The 20,960-nt window shown below is 41.1% G+C and overlaps 2 protein-coding genes across 2 annotated transcripts; both read left to right on the top strand.

Annotated features, from left to right (window-relative positions):
- The first annotated feature begins 291 nt into the window (after positions 1 to 291).
- Positions 292 to 5,125, top strand: LOC144538144 (uncharacterized). Its single transcript, XM_078282246.1, has 6 exons — positions 292 to 429; positions 1,427 to 1,531; positions 2,059 to 2,154; positions 2,991 to 3,101; positions 3,983 to 4,106; positions 4,674 to 5,125. The coding sequence occupies exons 1-6, from the start codon at positions 292 to 294 to the stop codon at positions 5,123 to 5,125; spliced, it is 1,026 nt and encodes a 341-aa protein (XP_078138372.1).
- A 603-nt stretch (positions 5,126 to 5,728) lies between these two features.
- On the top strand, positions 5,729 to 19,828 carry LOC139919797 (uncharacterized). The gene is made up of 16 exons (XM_078282128.1): positions 5,729 to 5,874; positions 6,424 to 6,602; positions 6,881 to 7,103; positions 7,433 to 7,608; positions 8,900 to 8,991; positions 12,403 to 12,560; positions 12,784 to 12,926; positions 13,551 to 13,797; positions 13,907 to 14,025; positions 14,187 to 14,421; positions 15,077 to 15,216; positions 15,519 to 15,768; positions 16,551 to 16,681; positions 17,278 to 17,521; positions 18,255 to 18,358; positions 18,969 to 19,828. The coding sequence occupies exons 1-16, from the start codon at positions 5,780 to 5,782 to the stop codon at positions 18,992 to 18,994; spliced, it is 2,562 nt and encodes an 853-aa protein (XP_078138254.1). The 5' UTR covers positions 5,729 to 5,779; the 3' UTR covers positions 18,995 to 19,828.
- The last annotated feature ends 1,132 nt before the right edge of the window (positions 19,829 to 20,960 follow it).

Below are 20,960 nucleotides of genomic sequence, written 5' to 3'. Positions count from 1 at the left end.
AACTGTTCAATAGTAAAGGAAACCCAGTCTTGAGTTGTTATCCCTGGTTCTTGCTCTTCATTAGGTTGCATGACACACTGACTGTTGCGATTGTTGTTGTAAGTCACTCCGGATAAGAGACTCAGTTAAATCAGCTTTGTTTTAATTGCCAAGTACAAAATGTGCAATAATTTGTGATTCTATCCCTGTTTTAACTTTACTTTCCTTCCTCTCTCCGCTCTCACAGGTAATGATCTTCCAGGTTCTTATCTTCGCCTTTTGGCCCCACCCTTGCAGCTTTTTTCAGCTGCAATGTGGCAAGTTGTGCAGCAAGGACTCGTGGATCACTATGGGATGCTGGAGGAGTTTGTTACCATGGTGACGGAGCTGGTTCCAGAGCTGATGAGTTACAGTCAGAGGGCACAGCTCACCCTCGGACTCCGGGCCAGGGTCAGTAACATTGCTCTGCCCACGTTTCCTTTAAAGATTCATATATGGTATCTTTCTGCTCTAGGACATTCCAGTCAATATTTCTCAACATAAACAACTAACCACTCTCTCCCAAAGCCACAAAGTATGGACTTGAACTAATGACATCGTTAATATGTTAAATCTAGAGTGGGAAATTTGTACTTGTGTACTACTTGCAAGTCACTTGTCAACTAAAACCATGTTTTACCACCCAAAGTCACGTTCTGTATGATTTTAACAAAACTCACCAAAAAATCATAATTTGTTGAGTTTCACTGTTCAGTCATACTCATTTGAACCTTGTACTTGTTAAGGCAACTGATTTATTTGGTAACATTTGACTTGAAGTGCTTCTCATGAGGCAATTTAACACTTAATCAACAAATTGTAAGCAACGTAAGAGCGTATAATATTCATTGTAACACATAATGCACACAATATGCAAAAACTCCCTGTATTCAGTACTTTCTAGGGCAACCGTGTAGCTAAGAACATTCTTATAATGCACTTATTCCATATTTAAAATGTGTTACAGTTTGTGTCATGAAGAAACATGCAATTTTCTGATGCAACCATAATATAAGACAGTGCTTACAGCTCATAACTTATGGCTTGGACGACCCTGGTGTTGCCCCATTACTCTCATATTCACTAACACACATGCACACACACTCACAAGCTCTTGCCTTGTTTCTTCAGATTTGTCATGTGTTTGTTTTCTCTTGTTTTATGTCATTTGTTCCTCTGTAAAGCACTTTGGGACAAACCTGTAATCTCTTTTGGTTAGTTGCAGTCAAACACCATATATCAATGTACAAAATACATTAGAAGAGAGAGCAAAGTAAGAAAAAAAGTGCTCCACTAGGCTGTAATCCAATATCAAACCAGCAGGTTCATAAGCGAGGCCTATTTGAATCTCAACTAAAAGCAAAGTTTCTTAAAGTAATGTGTTATCATTTGTGTTTTGTGAAAGCAGTTGGTTCTGGAGCTGTGTGGTGGCGAGCACCCAGTCGATCTGCAGACTATTCAGCCTCATCTGGACAGAATCAAGGCTCCCATCAGCACTGCCAAGGACCACCATGTAAGTAGGACACATTACTATGTTTCTTCCCAGAATTGAAAGTTTTCATGGTCATTTATGTGTTGAGTGAGTCTCATGACCATCGGGCCGTTCAAACCTGTTGAAACCCTGTTGTATAATTTGGGTTCAGATGCTTTTTTTTGTCCAGCAATATATGAAATACCATTTAGTCCAAAGTGCCTTAGAGTACTGTGAGTACATACAGTCATCAGTGGGAGTCAGTCTCTCTGCTGTACCCATTGAGCTGCATAAACAAGGATGTGATTTTTCAGTTGTTGATTGTTGTTTTTTTTAGAATGTCTTTTTTTTTTGGCACAGCATTTCCTCTTTTTCTTCCTTTTCCTGTTGCTTCAGTGTCTGTCGTCCTGAACACTTCCCTAATGAAAGAAATTAAAATATACGTATATATATATTTACAGGTTTTGACCATGTTATCCATTGCCTTGATTTGTATGTGTGTGTGTGTGTGTGTGTGTGTGTGTGTGTGTGTGTTTGTGGGTACGCATGTGTGTGTACATGTATTTCAGGTAACGATCAATCAGGTGGAGGAATCTGAGGTGAACTTTGTGGAGCTGGTCCATACTTTACTGGAAAACCCCTCTGAGAGAGAACACTTCTTCCAGGTGAGATGACACTCAGTCCATGTATATTTTTTTTTTTCCCCACTACTGAATGGGAAGTATGAGCCACCCTACAAGATTTACCACCCCAACGGACATAGCTTTTTTGTTTGCAATGCATTCAATAGAGAGTCTTAGGGTTACATGATCTAAATCCACCCCACCAAGACAAATGTCCGGGGCAAACACTGGTGCGTATACCTGCACACAGTATCCCATTTCATATTTCATATTCCCATCAAGGTCTTATTCAGGATCGGCTTCAATATCTTCATATTCTGATTGAACATGTTCCTGTACAAACTAACAGAATATTCAGAATATTACCATGGAAACCAACCTTACACAGACCACAAACCCAACAGGTTGGATCAATTATTGACTTGACTTGTAACATCAGTATATTCCAGCAGGTTTCTTACAACTGGGTTTATACAGGTTATTTTCAACAGACTGTGTTGTTGACATGTACCACTTTATAAACTGAATAATTCAATATCACACATATTAACAGAATATTAGTGTGCGTATAAAAACAATGTGGCTTATTCTAAATGCTAGTCCCATGTAGTTGGATGCTGATAAAACTCTGCCCTCAATCCATCCTAAATTCAAAAGTCCAAATCTTCGTCTTTTTCCCACCATGGAACATTTCTTGACCTAAGAGCTTTGCACAAAATGTCAAGAAAAAGCTAGAGAAGAGACGGTTTTAGATTGTTGGCACCATTCAACCAAGTTTGTCTCTCACTTTTAATACGTACAGCATAATGATCTTTCTCCCTCTCCTTCTCTCCCACTCTGTCTGTCTCTCTCTGTCTATATCTGTTTCTCATTTGCAGGAGATCTTTCCTGTACACTTTGGATCAAAGTATGACACGGCACTTGAGATGCTGGTGTGGGAGTTCATATCAAGACTAGAGGAGCTGCTGCCAGTTCCAGACATCACACAGGTGCCATGTTTGTTTGAACTGCAGCTTGGCAAAAATAATAATAATAATAATATACTTGTGTAGCACTTTTCTAAAACTAACTTGTAGTAATTCAACAGTCTTAAGTACACAAGAGATAGCGTCTTGTTGTGTCTGTGGCTTTTATTTTGGCACCAAAAGAAGCCAAATACAACATAGATGATGCATCAGCAGGAATGAGTCCAGCAGTGCATAAAACTGAAAAGCCGTTTCAGGCGGTTTGGTGTGCAGGCTTCTGCACACAGGCTCAGTCCAGGGACTCATCTGTCTGCACCAGTGAAACAGAGACAGATATAGAAGAGGGTTAACTGGGCGCAGGTGCACCCCAGTGTCCCAACGGGCCGCTCCCGCCTCTCTCCGTCTCCTCACCGAGGCTCGATCCCTCCCTCGCTTGCCACAGTACTGTACCAAGCACTTTGCAGAAAAACAATAAAAACCAAGGCATAATATTAACCATCATGAATTTGAAAAAAAGAAATAAAGAAATTAAGTAAAGGGGAAAAACACAAAAATAGGAAAAGCATTGTGATTTGAATTTCACTTCTTAGCCTGGTCCAAGACCCAGTTACTAGCCATTTTCCATTTCCAGAGCCAGCTACAGTCACAAACAGTTTCTGCATTGAATGTGTACACTATCATATACTTTTATTCTACACCTTAGCCTTGCACTTATTCTTTCTCATGTGGGCCTGTAAGATTGGGTGAGGTTCTGGTGTTATTCTCATCATATTTCTAGCAATAAGGGAATTCCCAGACACATTTCAACTCAGTGTGGGTCTTCATCAGGCAATATAAAATCAAATTACCAGCACATTATGAATGAATGCAGGGGAAATAACGGCTAGTAACTTCTCTCTTCTTAGATGGCAGCATGGCTCGGAGGCGCTCCATCACTCCTAGATGACTGTTTACAATCCTTTTCCCCACCAGGAGGCATGAAGGCTGTACTTGAACACCACAGAAACCTCGGCCATTTTGAAGAGAAAGGTAGGTTCATGCTGGTGGGTAATTTTTTCCCATAGCTTTGGCTTTTTGCTGTGAGATTCTCTATAATTGATGGCTTGAGTTAGCCAAATGAAGGGTCAACACTGAAACATGTTCCTCCAAACACAAAGTGTGTCCCAGCTATCCCTGTTGTACACCAATCTGCAACGAAAGTCAATATGTCGTCTGCATAATCTCTAAACACTTTGGAGTCATTACAGGAGAAATGTGTGCCATTCCATTATGCTAATTGTTAAATTGTTAAAATTTCATTTCCCACATTCCCTAGTTTATGAAACACAGAGGTAAAAGATGACACTTCATTTAGGTTGTTGTGATCACACTGGAGAGCAAATTAAAAATATTTTTGAACAAGTTACTATTACAGAGTTTCTAATAGAACGTTGAAGATGTGTACAGCAGTGACGATAGCCATTAATTTTACACTTGAGTTGTGACACATGCACTTGAGTTGTGTAGCCCATTATTTTTTATTTTTTTTTATCTTAGAATGGATTTATCTTTGGACTAGGCCAGGGCCTGATTAACCATCTTTCCTCTCAATTGCAGATCCTAGTTTATTACCGATGGATGACTGCATCCTCTCCTCCCTGTCTCTACCTCCCGTGACCAAACTTGTCATCAACACTGCCTCCTGCTCGTCGACCCCGGTTGACTCGCCCCTCCCGGAGAAAGAAGTACATCCCGACAGGAGGAACTCTGAGACAATCAGACATAAACTGAGGGAGAAAAATGACTCGGGCAATTGCCGGCTAAAGGTCAGAGGCGGGAACGGGAGCGTTTCTCAGGAGAGGGGAGCGCAAAACTCTATTAACGCATTTCCACACGACGAAACGAGTGCCATAGACCTCTCGCCCTCCGAAGAGCCTGCGGTCACGGATTCAGCGGCCAATGAGAACAGCCAGAGCTTGAGAGGAGGGCAGGTCCTCAGGAAGAGGAAGCTGAGTGGCGGTTTGGAGGTTCCCTCAAAGCAGCCTATGGTGGCGTCAGCTTTCCTGTAAGATTATCCTCCACTGGAAAACTTTCATTTGTTGTATATCAAAACATCACTGTTGGGCTTACTGGTGGCTCAGTGGCCCGTCTTTCCTCTGTGTATTGTCTAGTGAGTAAGAAATAACTCAGAATTTGTTGTTTGTTGTTGCAATTTGTGAGATATGATAGCAATGTGAGTAAAATCTAGTTCCACACCTGCCATTTAATGCATTTTGGTGGGATCGGATGAGAAAAGTGGTATGTAGAACAAAGTGTAAAGTCTAGTGTGTGTGTGTTTCACCTTTACAGGGATTCTTCAGTGGATGTTGAGAGTTCAAGTGAGTCTCCTCTAATCTCCATATGGGGAGAATATACAGGTATGTACATAAACATGTGTGTATGGATCTATCTATGTGTGTGTGTGTGTCTGAATGTCTGACAATATTTACATTCCAGTATGCGTTCTTTAAAGTATTTTAACATTAGGCCAGTATCTAAGTAACTCTCCTCGTCTCATTTTAGACCCCCAGGAAGCGTCTTACCCAGTTGTAACTGACACTAAAGTCCCCTGGTCGGACGATGAGACGCTCAACCTGCTCGACATTTGGGGGAAGGACTCGGTGCAGCGGGTTTTGAAAGGCTGCTTGAAAAACCGTCACATATTCACCCTGATCTCGCAGAAGATGGCGGAGAGGGGCTACATGAGAACTGTGGAGCAGTGCCAGACCAGGATCAAACGGCTGAAGAAATGCTTCCGTCAGTGTCTCCAGAACAACAAGTGGGTGTAGAATGACATTTTTCTAGCTGTCTCTCTGTCTTCCTGCCTGTCTGTCTCTCTATCCATTGCAGTGCAACTTAGTGACATCAGAGGGTTTCATCAACATTTGTAGAATAGCAAGTCACTCTTGTACACTACCAGTCAAAAGTTTGGTCACACCTGATTGAATGTACTATGTCTGTCATTCTCTTAAAGCATTTGATCTAAAGGCTTATGCTTAAATGCTTGAAATTTGTTTCTTAGACAAATATAAATAGTGAAGTTGATGCCTATGTATGAATTTCTTTCCAAAGCCCTTTGCCTTTCAAGGCCATCAAGGCAAAGGGTACTTTAAAGAATCTAAAATATAAGATAGTTTTGATTTGTTTAACACTTTTTTGGTCACTGTATAATTCCATTTGTGTTATTTCATAGTTTTGATGTCTTTACTATTATTCTAAAATGTGGAAAAATAGTAAAAATAAAGAAAAATGTGTGTGTCCAAACTTGTGACTGGTAGTGTAATTTCCTCACAAAGCGCCCCTTTCCTTTTCTCTGATCCAACACCAGAGGGAACCCCAGACTGGAGTGTAAGTTTTATGACCAGCTGGAGCGAGTGCTTGGCACCGCTGCTTCCTCCGCTGTTCCTGAGGTCACCTATGATGTGGAAGAGGTCATCGATGAGGACGAGTCCCAAGACGGGGGTGAAGATTGGCAGTTCCTTGGCCACACGGGCCGAGAGGACATTGGTACGGTGTCATGGTTTTCCGCTTGTGTTAATAAAAGCACAGTTACAGCAAAGGCATTAGACATTTTAGTCAAGTTACCACAAACCTGGCTGGTAGAGTCAGAGTTTTAGTCTTGTTTTAGTTTAGTTTATTTGATGAAGTTTATATGCTGCTCTTAATGAAATTATACTCAGAATCACACAATCACACAATACTTATGTCTCAATCTGTCTGCATGAATGCCACCAAGATAAATTCCAGTACATTTTATTGTATTGTACTTGTATTTGTCATTTAAGGAACTAGAAGCGTTCCATGGACAGACTTGGAGACTCTGGCCCTCATCAACATTTGGGGTGAAGACAAGATACAACAGGAGTTGAGGGGCATGCACAGAACCGGACACATTTTTTCCATCATATCTAACAAGATGGCCGCCCAGGGCTTCTCCCGAACAGCAGAGCAGTGCCAAACAAGGGTGAAAAGGCTGAAAGCGAATTTCAGGCAGTGCTACGAGAGCAAGTATGTCTGTTTACAGCAGTTGTATGAAAGGGACGGTTCAGGAGGTTCATAAGCATACTGTACCCTATTGATCTCTAATCAAATTATCTCTTGTGACATTCAAAAAGTTTTCACATCATAATGTTTGTTTCTGAGAAATTGGCACCAGTCTGCTCCCACCAATTTGGTAGGAGCAGTGCTTGTTGAAATCAACTGGGTATAACCACTATTAAAATCCTAAAAGATTAAAGAGTTTTTCGGCTTTTGAACCTTAAACACAGGAACTGTGGTATTCACCAAGTTTTTTTAACTCTTGAACCTCTTTTCTTCTTCTCATCCCCAAACCTTAGCATGAAGGGACAGGAGCGAGCTGAGTGCAAGTTTTATGATGAACTGGCAAGAATTTTAATTAAGGACCTGCCTTCACTGGAGCTGTTAGCAGACAGCAACAACGACTTGGACTTGGATCCCGGACCAGGAGAGCCAACAGACAAAGACTTTTCAGCCTTCTCTCATCAGGAGATTGGTACGACCAAATGTTCTCTACTTACAACTGGGGGGCAAAAACCTCCATGAGGAGGTCAGAGGTCAGAGGTCAGGGTCACAGGTCAGGGTCACAGTCAGGGTCAGCCACAGAGGAGCACCATGAAGCTGCTACTGAGTGTCTTTATTCAAGAGCACTTTCTGTCAGCCCCAATCTATAGTTGTAGCCCTTACTGCAAAATTGTTGCTAATTGTCCACTAATGTCTTTGTTTAGATAGTGACCATTAGGGCTGGGTATCGTTTAAAAAATTACGATACCAGTACCAATACCAGTACCCTTAAAGTGATACCGATACCAATAGAGTACTTCATTCGATACCTTTTTTTTTTACGTTTTGGTGGCATCTCGGCACGCTAAACTGCCAACTCCGTCACATACACCGCGCTCGACTTCACCACAGACTGTATGGGTTGTAGCTGCTGCGGTAGTGGGCCAATCACACGTCGCATTAAATCGAAGAACGCTTGTGGTGATTGACTGCGAGCGAAACCATACAAATAGTCATTTTTATCGTTTTTATCGTCAGGTATCGTTTGACTGGAGAAGTTTCGATACTACTTGGTACTGGGTTATTTCGGTCAATACCTTAAAGGTATCGAGTACCGATACCCAGCCCTAGTGACCATTGGGTTTAAGGCCGCTGTACTGTAGCGGTTTGCTAACATTTATTGGCCTTTATTAAGCAATGGGATATTGGTCAGCTAGTGTCATCCATCTACAATATGATGGAGGTCAAATTTGAAGATACTGATTATTGGCACAAAATATTGGCTAGTGGCAGCTTCAATCCTCCGGCATCAGTCAAAAAACCTCAAAAACCCATATCAGTGTAACCCAAGGTTATGGTATTTTTGCATGAGCTTAGAAAGTTCCAAAAAGCTTGTTTTCTGTTATGCTCCTCAAGAACATGTGAACATACCCTCAATTTAAATGGCCAAATAAATTCTGAATTGTATCTTTTAGCTCCTTTTGTGACCATAAGCAGTTCATTTGACCACAGCATTATAATAGCAATTGGATTGTCACAATAATGATTCAGTTCAATGTTATTGTTGTTCAACTTCACACAAGTGCACAGTGAAACAAAAAACATTTGTCATGGCACATTCCTAACAAGAGTAAAACAAGAGCAGCATGGACAAAACAAAACAGTGCAATGCAGTATCAACAGCAGTAGTATAACAGTGGCTGGTGCATAGATTATGTTAAAAGTATGAACTGAGGTGAAGTCTAAAATGAGTAATTAACTCTTCTGAACGTTTTCCTTATCAGAGCCTGCTGTGGGTGTTCAGGAAGAGAGGAAGAAGGTTCCCTGGTCAGACAGAGAGACTCTCATCCTTCTGGAGATCTGGGGAGAACACCAGGTACAGCAGAACATCATACTGCGACTATTTTAACTACATCACTTGCAATCTAATTTATGAAAACTCTTGCTTTAACTCTACATTTTCTTTTGATGTGGTTTAAAACGCTTTTGGCTGTACTCACACAGGACACTTTTTTTCTCATGCTCAAACGCAAAGTGCAGCTGTGAGCGTCGCTATTAACAGAGAGCGAGATTTCAAAGGGCACCAGGAGCATTACATCATTCTCATTGCTATGCATCCCTCTAATTAGTGTTAGCTAGCTAAACTGAAGTAACAAAGGGGTTAACGTTGTTGAAAATAAAAATGGAAGAGAAAGTTAGTTCATTCCAAAATGGAGGATGTGGATGCTTGACATCCTCTTAGGAAGAACTGAGCACTGAGAGTTTTATTATCTTGTCCAAGGCCTTCACCTATAATGCCAATTACAAGGGTTATTCTTACATTGAATAATGCGGGCCAAAGTTGAGACGTGTTCAACTTGACTGATTTGTTGGCAAATGATTTAGCCGTCAACACATTCATATTTTCTCCCATGGTCCGAAGAAGTAGTTAGATTTGTCACTAGTTGCTTTTGAGAAATAAAGTCACCAAGGAGTCTGAAAAGTCATTAAATTTAGCGACAAAGTCACCAAGTTGGCAACAGTACTCTGAGCACCTGTGGGAGCCCAAACCATTAAAAATAATTAGAAAAAGGCGTGTTCTAAAAAGTGTCCTATGTGATCACGGCCTTAAGTAGCACCATTATAACAGTATATTGGTGTCTATTTACCTGACATTATAACTAAACTGTATGGCATTACGCTGTCTCCCATTACTCCCATTTTAATTTTATTCAACACGTGTCTGGTCCCACACACATTGGGGGTCATACCCTGGACCTTGTTTTTACGCTTGGTTTAAATATTGATTGTATTTGCTCTGAGGAGCTACATGTTACTGACCATGAATGTGTTTTGTTCAACCTGTCTTTTAATTTAGATTCTCTGCCCAGTAAACGTGTAAGTTGCTCTCGCATCATAAATCGCCTCTCAGCTGAGAAGTTCTCTGCAGCTTTTGACCCAAGCGCAGTGTTGTCTTCTCACACCGACATTACTAGTCTGGTCCACTCCTTTAATACACAGTGCTCCGCCGTTTTGGATAAAGTGGCTCCTGGTAAAATGAGACTTGTTCCCTCCGTAAATTTATCCCCCTGGTTAAATGACGATATTCGTTGTTGCCGGCGTAAATGTCGGAGGGCAGAGCGACTGTGGAAATCCACCAAGCTCCATGTTCATCGTCTCTATTACAAAGACCTTATAACTGAGTTTAACAACATGGTTAAAGATGCGAGGGCTTCTTACTTTGCTAACCTAATTTCTTCCAGTAAACGCAACTCTAAAGTCCTGTTTGACACCATAAACAACAGTCACTCCTGCACCTCCTGATGTGCCTGTCATTTCAAATAAGGATTGCAGTAACTTTCTCTCTTTCTTTGTGGATAAGATTAGAGATGTTAGGGCTAGCATCATCCCCTCTTCTACTCCCCTTTTTGCTTATCCAACTCGGGTGTCAATTTTAGACTGCTTCTCTCCTATTTCCCTGCAAGACCTCATTGATCTGGTGGGCAGTATGAAAACTTCCTCAAGCCCTGTAGATGTTTTACCTACTTTCTTGCTTAATGATGTACTTGGGTCTATCGGTCCATGTCTGGTCGCTATTATAAATGGCTCCCTGCAATCTGGTTGTGTCCCAGCTTATTTTAAACATGCAGTTGTTCAGCCTCTCCTGAAGAAAACTAATCTTGATCCATCCCTTCCCAAAAACTATAGGCCTATATCGAAATTGCCTTCTATCTCAAAAATTTTAGAGAAAGTTGTTGCCAAACAACTCACTGCTGTGTTGAATGCACACAACATTTTAGATAAATTCCAATCTGGTTTCCGTCAGAAGCATTCCACTGAAACAGCTCTTCTCAGAGTCTCCAATGATATAATGATGTCCTCTGATGTGGGTGAATGTTCTGTTTTGGTGCTGCTGGATCTTAGCACAGCTTTTGACACTGTAGATCACAGCATCCTGACTGAAAGGCTTAGGCAGTGGGTGGGTGTCTCTGGCAGCGCCCTGGACTGGTTCTCCTCCTATCTCTCTAATAGGAGTTTTTCTGTGTCGCTTGGTCCCTACACGTCTGAAACTGCTGCTCTTTCCTGTGGTGTGCCTCAGGGTTCTGTCTTGGGTCCTATATTATTTGCTTTGTATATGCTTCCCTTAGGTCATATTATCAGCAAATTTAAAGGTATCTCATATCACTGTTACGCTGATGATATCCAGCTGTATGTCTCTTTTAAGCCTGATGAGACTGACAAACTTTTGCACGATTGACTGCCATTAAGGACTGGATGGCGAACAACTTTTTACAGCTGAATGCAGATAAGACTGAGGTCCTTATCATTGCTTCCGATAGCATAGCTTCCAAGGTTGCTCAGTGTATTGGGTCCCTTTCTTCAGCTGTACAGTCTAATCTTAGAAATCTCAGTGTTATATTTGATCAGTCTATGTACTTTGATCAGCATATCAAATCATTGACCCGTACATGCCTCTTCCATTTAAGAAACATTGCCAAACTCAGGTCAGTTGTATCACAACCCGAGCTAGAGATGATCATTCACGCTTTTATATCATCCCGGCTAGACTACTGCAATTCCCTTTTCACATGCCTCAGCAAGTCGTCTCTGGACCGTCTACAAATGGTCCAGAATGCTGCTGCAAGGCTGTTGACCAGGTCCAGCAGGATGACTCACATCACACCCATCTTAGTTTCATTACATTGGCTTCCCATCAAGTTCAGGATTCATTTTAAGGTTCTTATTTTCACATATAGAGCCCTGCGTGGTCAGGCACCTGTGTACATTTCTGACCTGCTCCATCCTTATATCACCAGTAGGTCACTTAGGTCCTCTGACCAGGGCTTACTGGCTGTCCCTCGCGCCCGACTGAAAACAAAAGGTGATCGTGCCTTTGAAGTGGTGGCTCCGACACTGTGGAACGCTCTTCCTATAGACATACGATCTGAGGTCTCTGTTGATGCCTTTAAAAAGCAGCTGAAGGCTAATTTATTCAAACTGGCCTTTGTCTCGCCTCGTGCTGTCTAGTGTTTGTATTTTGTATGTTATGTTTTATTGTTCGTTTCTTTTTACTGTATTTATGGTCTTATTTTTATTTTTAACAATTTTACTCTTGTGAAGCACTTTGTGACCTTGCTCTGTGAAAGGTGCTATACTAAATAAACTTTTACTTACTTACTTACTTTACTGATGACCAATCTTTTTTGATTAAGACAAATGATCAGACTGACTGATGATGTGCATTGTTCAAATGATTTTAAATAATGTCAATATTGCCGCCTTGGATGTGATGTTCACCTCCGCTCAGGTCCAGCAGAACCTGAGGCGCTGCCCCCACAACGGTCACATCTTCTCCGACATATCAGAGAAACTCGGTGCCGGTGGCTATTCCCGCAGCGCAGAGCAATGCCACACCAGGATCAAACGGCTGAAAGCTAGCTATCGGCAGTGTCAGGAAAACATGAGGTAAACACTGCACACAAATATTAATCTTGTATACCCTTGTGGAGACATTTTGCAGTGCAGGTTTGTCCAGTTTTGCCAATGTTGAGAATCTGTAAGACTCATTACACCTCAATGTGGCTAAGGACTGTATACAGTGTAATCTGTGTGTGTGTGTGTGTGCGTGTGTGTGTTTGTGTGCATGTGTGTGAGACTCATCATCAAACCCTGTCCTTACTGTCTTTAGCTCATCTGGAACTGATAGAGTCGACTTCAAATTCTACGATCTGCTGGAACAAATCCTGGAAAAGCAGCCTTCAACTTCCACTGTGGTGACAGACTCCATTGAAATATCAGAGGATTCCAATGGTGACTCAGTAAATGAAACAGGTAATGTATTGCTTAGTGCAGTGGTTAGTATGGCAGTAGTGGCTTCTACAAGGCAACACATTTACTGTCTGAAAAGTTTTCTTCAAAGTAGTGTAAATACAGAAGAATGAGAAAAAACAAGGCAGCAGTAAACATGTTGTCCCACACGAATGATGAAGTCTCCGTCTGTGCAAATCGGTAACAAATGTCTCGCATCGTTCCCTGAAGTTTCGCCAAAATCTGATCAGTGGCGTCCAAGATATTGTGCATGATGTACAGATGGATGGACTGTGGTCGATCCATAGTCCCTCCCCAATTTCATTGTGCGGAACAAAAAAACAAGAGAAAGCAAAAACCTCCCTGGATACCACAAGAGATAGCATAGCAACCAACAGATAGCTTATCAGCATCGGTGGAAATACAAGTGTCAGATTTCCTGGCTGAAACTACCTGTTGTATAATTGTAACTGATTTACTTGAATTTTTACATTGACCCACCCTAACCCATTCAACTTAATATCCAAGCTTATAAGTTTCTATGTACACACTTTATGACAAGGAATCACCACATCAGATCACACATATTAATAAATGTCATTCCAAAACCACTACTGACAACTGAATGCATTTGTCTTTGTGAAGCAGAAATCAGCGCGTCATCGGAAAAGGCAGCGCCTGGCTCCTGGTCAGACGAGGAGACGCTGGCGCTTATCGATATCTGGGGCGAAGAAGACGTTCAGAGGGCGCTGAGGGGCTTCGTCCACAACGGACACGTTTACGCCGACATATCAGAGAAAATGCACGACCTCGGTTACTCTAAAACCCCGGAGCAATGCCGCTGGAAAGTCAAGTCACTGAGGAACAACTTTCGCCAGTGCTACGACAGGAAGAAGTGAGATCGATCTGTCTATCTATCCACCTGCCTGTCTGTCTGTCACTATAAACCGATATCTCTTTATAGCAAATAACGATTTATTGTCATGTTTTTTCACTCTTTTTAGGTGTGGAAGAAACAAAGTTGAGTATAAGTTCTATAACCAGCTGGAAGGAATACTGGGACAGGAGGCTGTTTCTATTGATGAGTATGATGAAAGAGACGAACAAGCAGACCAGGACACAGGTAGAGTCCTAGTTCTTTTATTCATACAAACAACAGTCCTTCCCTAGAGAAACAAATCAAGTCACCACCCCACACTCAATCACAGGTATAATGTCTTCTCTTTTCCAAATGTTGCTTCAACCAGTTGTTGGGATATTTACCTGGTTTGTCTCCTGAAGCAGGTGCAGATGGGACGAAATACAGCGCTTGGACGGAGCAGGAGACCGTCGCTCTCATCGAGCTGTGGGCTGCGGATGAAGTGCAGCACAGCCTGAAAACCTGCATCCGAAATGGACACATCTTCGCCGACATATCGGACAAGATGGCTTCATTGGGATATCTGAGGACAACGGAGCAGTGCCACTCCAGGGTCAAAAGGTTAAGGAAGACATACAGGCGTTTCTGCAACAGCCGGAGGTAAATAGAATGATTGACAGATTGCAAGCCATCATTATTTCTTTTTAATTTTCTTTTTAATCACTTCCTCCAGTGTCGTCAGTGGAAGGACAACAGTCAGTCACAGCTGATGATACACTTGAGAACACATCTCTTATTTAATTACAATTAAAGTGGTAATATGATTATAAAATCATAAAATTTTGTCTCCATCTTTGTTGCTAAGCGTTCATTGCTGTGGTGTTTCTGCACTGCACTTCCCAGAGATTGCCTGTCAGTCAGTTTCCACTGTGACGTCTTTTTCCTTGGATTTTCTGTTGATGATGTTTGAGTTTCTGTAGGTGGCGCTCTTTTCTTTGTCTATTCAGCCATGGTGGCTATCACTGCTCATGCCAACTATCCAGTTCTTCTCCTGTTTATTTCAAACAAACCTCTGCTGCTGCTGTCGGAAACATAAATCACATCACCTCCTGTGCACCAGAGGTTGTTTCCCCGGAAACACCCACCAGACAGCGGGTGTCTATTGTGTTATATATCAATCAACGATAGAGAACAGCAAAACAGACATTTATTTATATGAAATCGTACTTCTGTTGTCATAGTTAACTATTTTAGGTGTCCTGATTACATCCCTGCCTACAATTTTCCTAAATAAGTGTTTATCCTTGTCTTCCAGAAGCGGAGGACGGCCCATGCTGTTTAGATACTTCCAGCTCCTGGATCCCGTGCTTGGCGATGACTCACTGTACGCTGATGTAGACAGCAGTGGTGGTGACGGCACCATGCTCCCCCTTATGGACAAGGATCCTGACATGTGTACGTCAATATCAGATCAACTTCATTTAAAATGCAGTTTGCACAGAAGCGCTGCAATACATTTTACACAGACACAAGCAAACACAAATCATAAAACCATGATAGAGCACACTGAATGATTGGGGACAAATATATCTATAAGACAACAACACATTGTAAATGCCATTTGTGTTGTTACACCCTTGTAAAATTATTATGTATCAGGGAGACTTTTACTAAGTATGTACAGAGTATTATTATGTAGTTACAATACCTTTCCACTGGTTAATACCCTGAAATAAAGCCACTGTTCCTCCTTCTAGACGACCAGGCCTCGACCAGTCACCTGCTGGCCGAGTCGAGCAGAAAGATGCCCTGGTCGGACCGGGAGACCCGGGTCCTGCTGGAGATCTGGGGTGAAGACAGCGTCCAGGTCAGCCTGAGAGGCTGCCTAAAGAACCGCCACGTGTTCGAGTACGTCTCCGAGAAGATGAGCGCCCGAGGATTCATCAGGACGACAGAGCAGTGCTACACCCGCATAAAGCGCCTGAAAGCCGGCTTCCTCCATGACAAGTCAGTGATGACAGCACTATGAATGTTCTTCCTTCTAAATAAATGATCATTATTATTATTATCATCATCATTATTATTATTATTATTATTGACAGTTCTGTGGGTTTCAAGAGGCAATTTCAGGTCAGTCAGTCAGGTGTCAAGACACTCACCTGTACACCTGGACACTATTAAACTTCATTAGTTTGACTGTAATGAAGAAAATCTTTTTCTACAAATCATATCTAATTAATCCAAGGAGGTAAAAGTTTGATTATTGTGAAAATTTAACTGATCTACTCATGTCAGCATGTGAGGAAAAATCTCCTTTTTCTTTTTTTTGGATGTGTGCTGTTGGAAATACATATTTCACACTTCCCACAGTTATGGAAGACCTGGAAGTGTCAGACCTGGAATTTGATAGTTGTGTTTGCCAAACATCAACATGTCTAGAACGTTTTGGAAATGTCATGGTGATTTATTATTATGCATTTGCCTAGTTGAAAAAATATTTAAAGCATGGCTGCAGGAAGGTATACAGTTGATACCTTGAAGGAATAATAAAAAAAAGAACAATTTACTGATTAGTTTTAGCTAGCCAAAGTAAGACCTGGGACATTCTTATCAGCTGTTCAGCAATAAATGTAACATGTGATGATAGTCTCTGACAAGCATTGGTCATTGAAACTGTATTATATAGAATAATCAGAAAAGTCATGGAATCTGTTTAGCAAAAATGTGCAGGAACCCTGTTGTAGTTATGAAGTGCATCATTGGCTAAGTGAGGTGTTGTTCACCTTCAGGGAGGAGTTTAAATTCTTCAATCAGATGGAGGAGATCTTCAGGAGGGAGCTGAAAGCAGACGGCTCAGCCGGAGACGCCTCCGCCACAGAGGAGGCTGCTGACTCCACACCTGTGCTTGGCCAAAAGAAAGGTGAACCAAAAACGAATCTGGAATCTTTTCTTTTAGCAGCTAGGTGGTGAATTATCTGAATTATGAGTGGAATATGGACACCACTGGATCCCATGGATATTAAATATGTAATACGGTGACACTTTCCATGAACTCAACTTTATAAAAGATTCCCAACACAGGAGTGAAGTTTCCACAATAATAAGCCCTTCTGTCATATAGCCATTTTTCAGACATAATATGCTTTGTGTTATATGCGCCACCCCTTTTTATTACCCAGCTTTCCATGTGCTTCTCATCCTGTTCTCTGGACTGGTGGTTACAGCACAAGATCAACCGAGTTGACACATGGAAAGTATTACCATAAATACAAGACATGAGGCGACTAAATGTGTCACCTAATTCAATTATTTTTTTCTAACAAAAACGCCCAAATAATCATATCCTCTGTTTATTACTTTAGCTCAACATTACATCCAGTACATGTCACCTAATTCAGATTTTTCTCTACAATAGCAATCAAGCAATTCTATAAGTCCATATAACTGCCTCTATAGCTTTTCTTCTTATTCTAATAATTCTGCTGCTAAAATTTCCCACTCTGTTGTTTACCTCAGCTAACCAGTGGGTGGCTGGCGGCTCCAAGTTGCCCTGGAGTGACGGGGAGACTGAGGTCCTGCTGGACATTTGGGGGAGCGAGGAGATCCAGGAGGACTTGAGGGGCTGCACCAAGAACAAACACATCTTCGTCCAGATCTCCCAGGCCATGGCCAGCCAGGGCTTCCTGCGGACGCCCGAACAGTGTCAGAACAGGATCAAGAGGCTGAGGGCCAACTTCCGCCAGTTCGTAGAAGGAAAAATGTAAAAGCTCCATAACCTGCTCACTCATCATAAGCCGCTCTGGGAAGAGTCGCAGCTAAATACCTCAGATTAATGTAGCATACATGCAAGATGAACCACCAGCTCTTTAAACCATTTTGGCTGGTGTAAATTATTCCTTTTATTGTTGTTGTCTTATTGTCGTTTTGTTGGTGTTCACCCAAGACATCAGGAGATTACAGAATATTGAAGCGTTGGTTTAAGTTTAGCTTTATATACCCAGTATACATTCAACTCTTAGTGTCATTCTCACAGGTTGAATGAAAAGAATGGCCATTGCTATTCAAATCAACATTTGTGAATGGTTGGTATCAGCTGGTGTACTTAAGATGGCTAACATAGAATTGGAAAACAAGATAGAAAATCTAAAAAAACAATCATAGAAAACAACATATGTAATATAGAAAACAATCAGTTAAGCGATCAGTGTATTGCACTTTACTGTTTGAATAGCGGTATTTACATCATGTATAACCATCATCAACTAGTATCCCAAGATGTGTAAAATTGTGTCTTACAATCTAAATGCCTTTTTTCCCTTTTAAACATGTTTCTGTGTAATTCTAACACTATATTCATCTATATTTTCAAAAGTAACTGTTTCTCAGTCAGTGACCTTTTGAAGTCATTGTAATGCAGTTACCGTTATCTCATTACATGTAATCCACTACTCTTGCACACGTTTAAGGTCTGACATTCTGCCTCATATTTCCAGAGGAGAGAAGCAGGAATGCAAGTTCTTCGACCAGCTGGTGCGGATATTTGGCAGCAAGTATGTAAACGCCGAGTCCCTGGCCGAGGAATCGATGGATGTCATGGGTGAGAAGAACGACGGCACATTTCCCCACTGTTGTCCATCATGTTAGATAGCGTTATATAATAGATCGCCACGTTTGACACCTGGCTAACTCTTGTGGTAACCAGTGAGCTAGTTAACAACCTTACTTGATTTTTATTGTTAGTTTCTGTTGTGAAGAAGAACCATCAGTGTCCTTTCTGTCTAAAACTTTGGTGTCACAGCTACTTTAAAGGGCATTTTTCCGACAGTACACATGCATTGGTAACTGTTTTATAAAAGATATAAAACTGGACAGGGTGTTCTTTACTGTCATTTTGGTGCGGCTCCTCCTACACATTGCATCAACATCGCACCCATTAATCACAGTAAGAAACTCCATCTCTGGTATTATTAGAGCAATACCCTCGAGGATGTTCGATGTTTCTTACTGTGATTATGATTAAGAATTAAAAAAAATCCAAGCAAGAAAGATCGCTTACTTTCTCCCAGGTTACCACAAGAGAGGGAAAAGCAGTAAAGCTCACTGTAATTCTAATTTAGAGAGTGCTTTACAAACCGTTACCCCTGAAGATTTTAAGTCCCATACACAGTTTCATTTCTACAATTTACCCTCTCTGACTGTTTCTTCAGAAGCGGGAAGCTGTCCATCACCGTAGATACAGCCGGAAACTGTATCTCCTGTGTAGAGTTTCTCAACGCCGGCTGGAAGGAGAAGGACCAAGAACATGTGCAGAAGAAACAACTTAGAGACGTTTATACAGACACTGTAATATTAACGGCTGCAGAGTACAGCTGTTTATGGTTGAGAGAACAGGACCAGGCTCATCCACTTCTATTCTGACGATAAATCTGGATGTGCCTCAGTAGATACTTCGAATACCTTTAACATCCTTGCACACACAGACAGTTAGTGATGCTGTATCTGTGTGTGTCCATCCACCAGAGTGTCTTTGTAATTTATTCAACATAGAGCCATGAAACAAAAGCCTGGAAGCTCCGTGGGGTCGAGGCTTCAGCCATAGCAGGCACACAACATGCTGAACTCCTCTGAATAACATGTTTTTTTTATTATTATTATTATTATTATGATTTTGTATTTGATCTAAAAGTAAGTTAATCAAAGCACAAGTACACAGACGTAACGATAAGGGCTCTAGCACATTAACTACAGCCTGCATTAGCTTTTAGGTCTTAATTCAGGTCTTCTTTGTCTGGACACTGTGGCGTTGACCCTTGCAGTCTTTATTATTGGTTGCTCTTAATGTTGACGATCTAGGAATTGAAGCTTATTCTACTGTTGCACTCATTGTTAAGTCGATCTGGAAAAATGCTAGCTAAATGTCTACAATGTATTTATTTAGATGTATTTTTTACGAGTTTGTGTCCCAGTCTTTGACATTATATTAGTTCCAATATAATGTTGCATTTGCAGACTTTATTTAAGCACCCATCACTTCTTTGTTTGTTTGTTTTTTTTTCCTGACCGCTTCACTGTCTTGTAAACGGCATCACATTTCAGTTGCTTCTTCTTGGGTGTAAAAGGTTTGGCAGAAGCATTAAAATAAAACTTGAAATGTTTGATGGAGGATTTATTTCTGTGACCTGTTGTTATCTGATGTGACTTCACTTATTGATAGCTGCTAATGTGGATGGGTAACCTGGTTGGAGCATATGAATGTGGAGGATTCTTTCAAAGTAATAAAAGTAATGATTTGATAGATTTGTCAGTACTAATAGTTTGGAATCGTTCAGTTTCTAAGGTATCAGAGTGCTGGGATCTGCACACTGAAATTCCTTTTTCAAAATCCTCTCCACAGCTGACTGTAATCATTTACATATAATTGTAATCAATTACAGATGATTGTAATCAGTTACAGATGACTGGAATCAATAACAGGTGGTTGGAGCCACAGCTAATGAGCTTTGTGTACACACTTGTATGAAATACATGTCATGTCAGAATACTATTAACACACCATATGGTAAACACAGAATTGTTCAAAGTTTGTATTTTATTCATTTAACTTTGATTTAACCAGGTTTAATACTGACATCAAGGATCTCTCCCAAGACAGCAGCTGCACTTCAACTTACAGACAGAACGACAATAAACAGGCTTCATTTATCCATTCAAATTTGGTTTGCTGACATGGTTGACAGTAGTAGAAATAAATAATGAAAACAATAAAAACACAAAGTACTCACACAGGCATGTGATACTGCATAATTTCATGTGCAAATGAAACAATCTTGCTGCAGTGGGGATAAACGAGTGCCTGGTGATGCTATGACTAAACTGGGATCAAGATTAAATGACCAAATCTAGTTTTAACGTTGGATTACATACAGCAAGTGTTTAAGCATCATTCATTACAGAACTAAGATATGCTACACATGTCCTTTAATTGAAGTATTGTGGCTTGTTAGCCACTAAGACTAGGTCCAGACTTCTGACACAGGTATGAAAAGTCTGGAAGAAAAACATAGAAGCTACTTTTGATCTTTTTCAGGTCTTGAAAAGTTTTGAACTGGCATAAATGTCTGGAAAGTATGGGAAAAATAGTCTTCTGTCCCACAAAGAACAGTCTTCAGCTATTAGCCTAGATGACATAGATACATCAC

The sequence above is a fragment of the Centroberyx gerrardi genome, chromosome 24, assembly GCF_048128805.1.
Source record: "Centroberyx gerrardi isolate f3 chromosome 24, fCenGer3.hap1.cur.20231027, whole genome shotgun sequence".
NCBI lineage: Eukaryota > Metazoa > Chordata > Actinopteri > Beryciformes > Berycidae > Centroberyx > Centroberyx gerrardi.
Note: the sequence above shows the minus strand (reverse complement) of the source record. Positions and strands in the feature narration are given on the sequence as shown.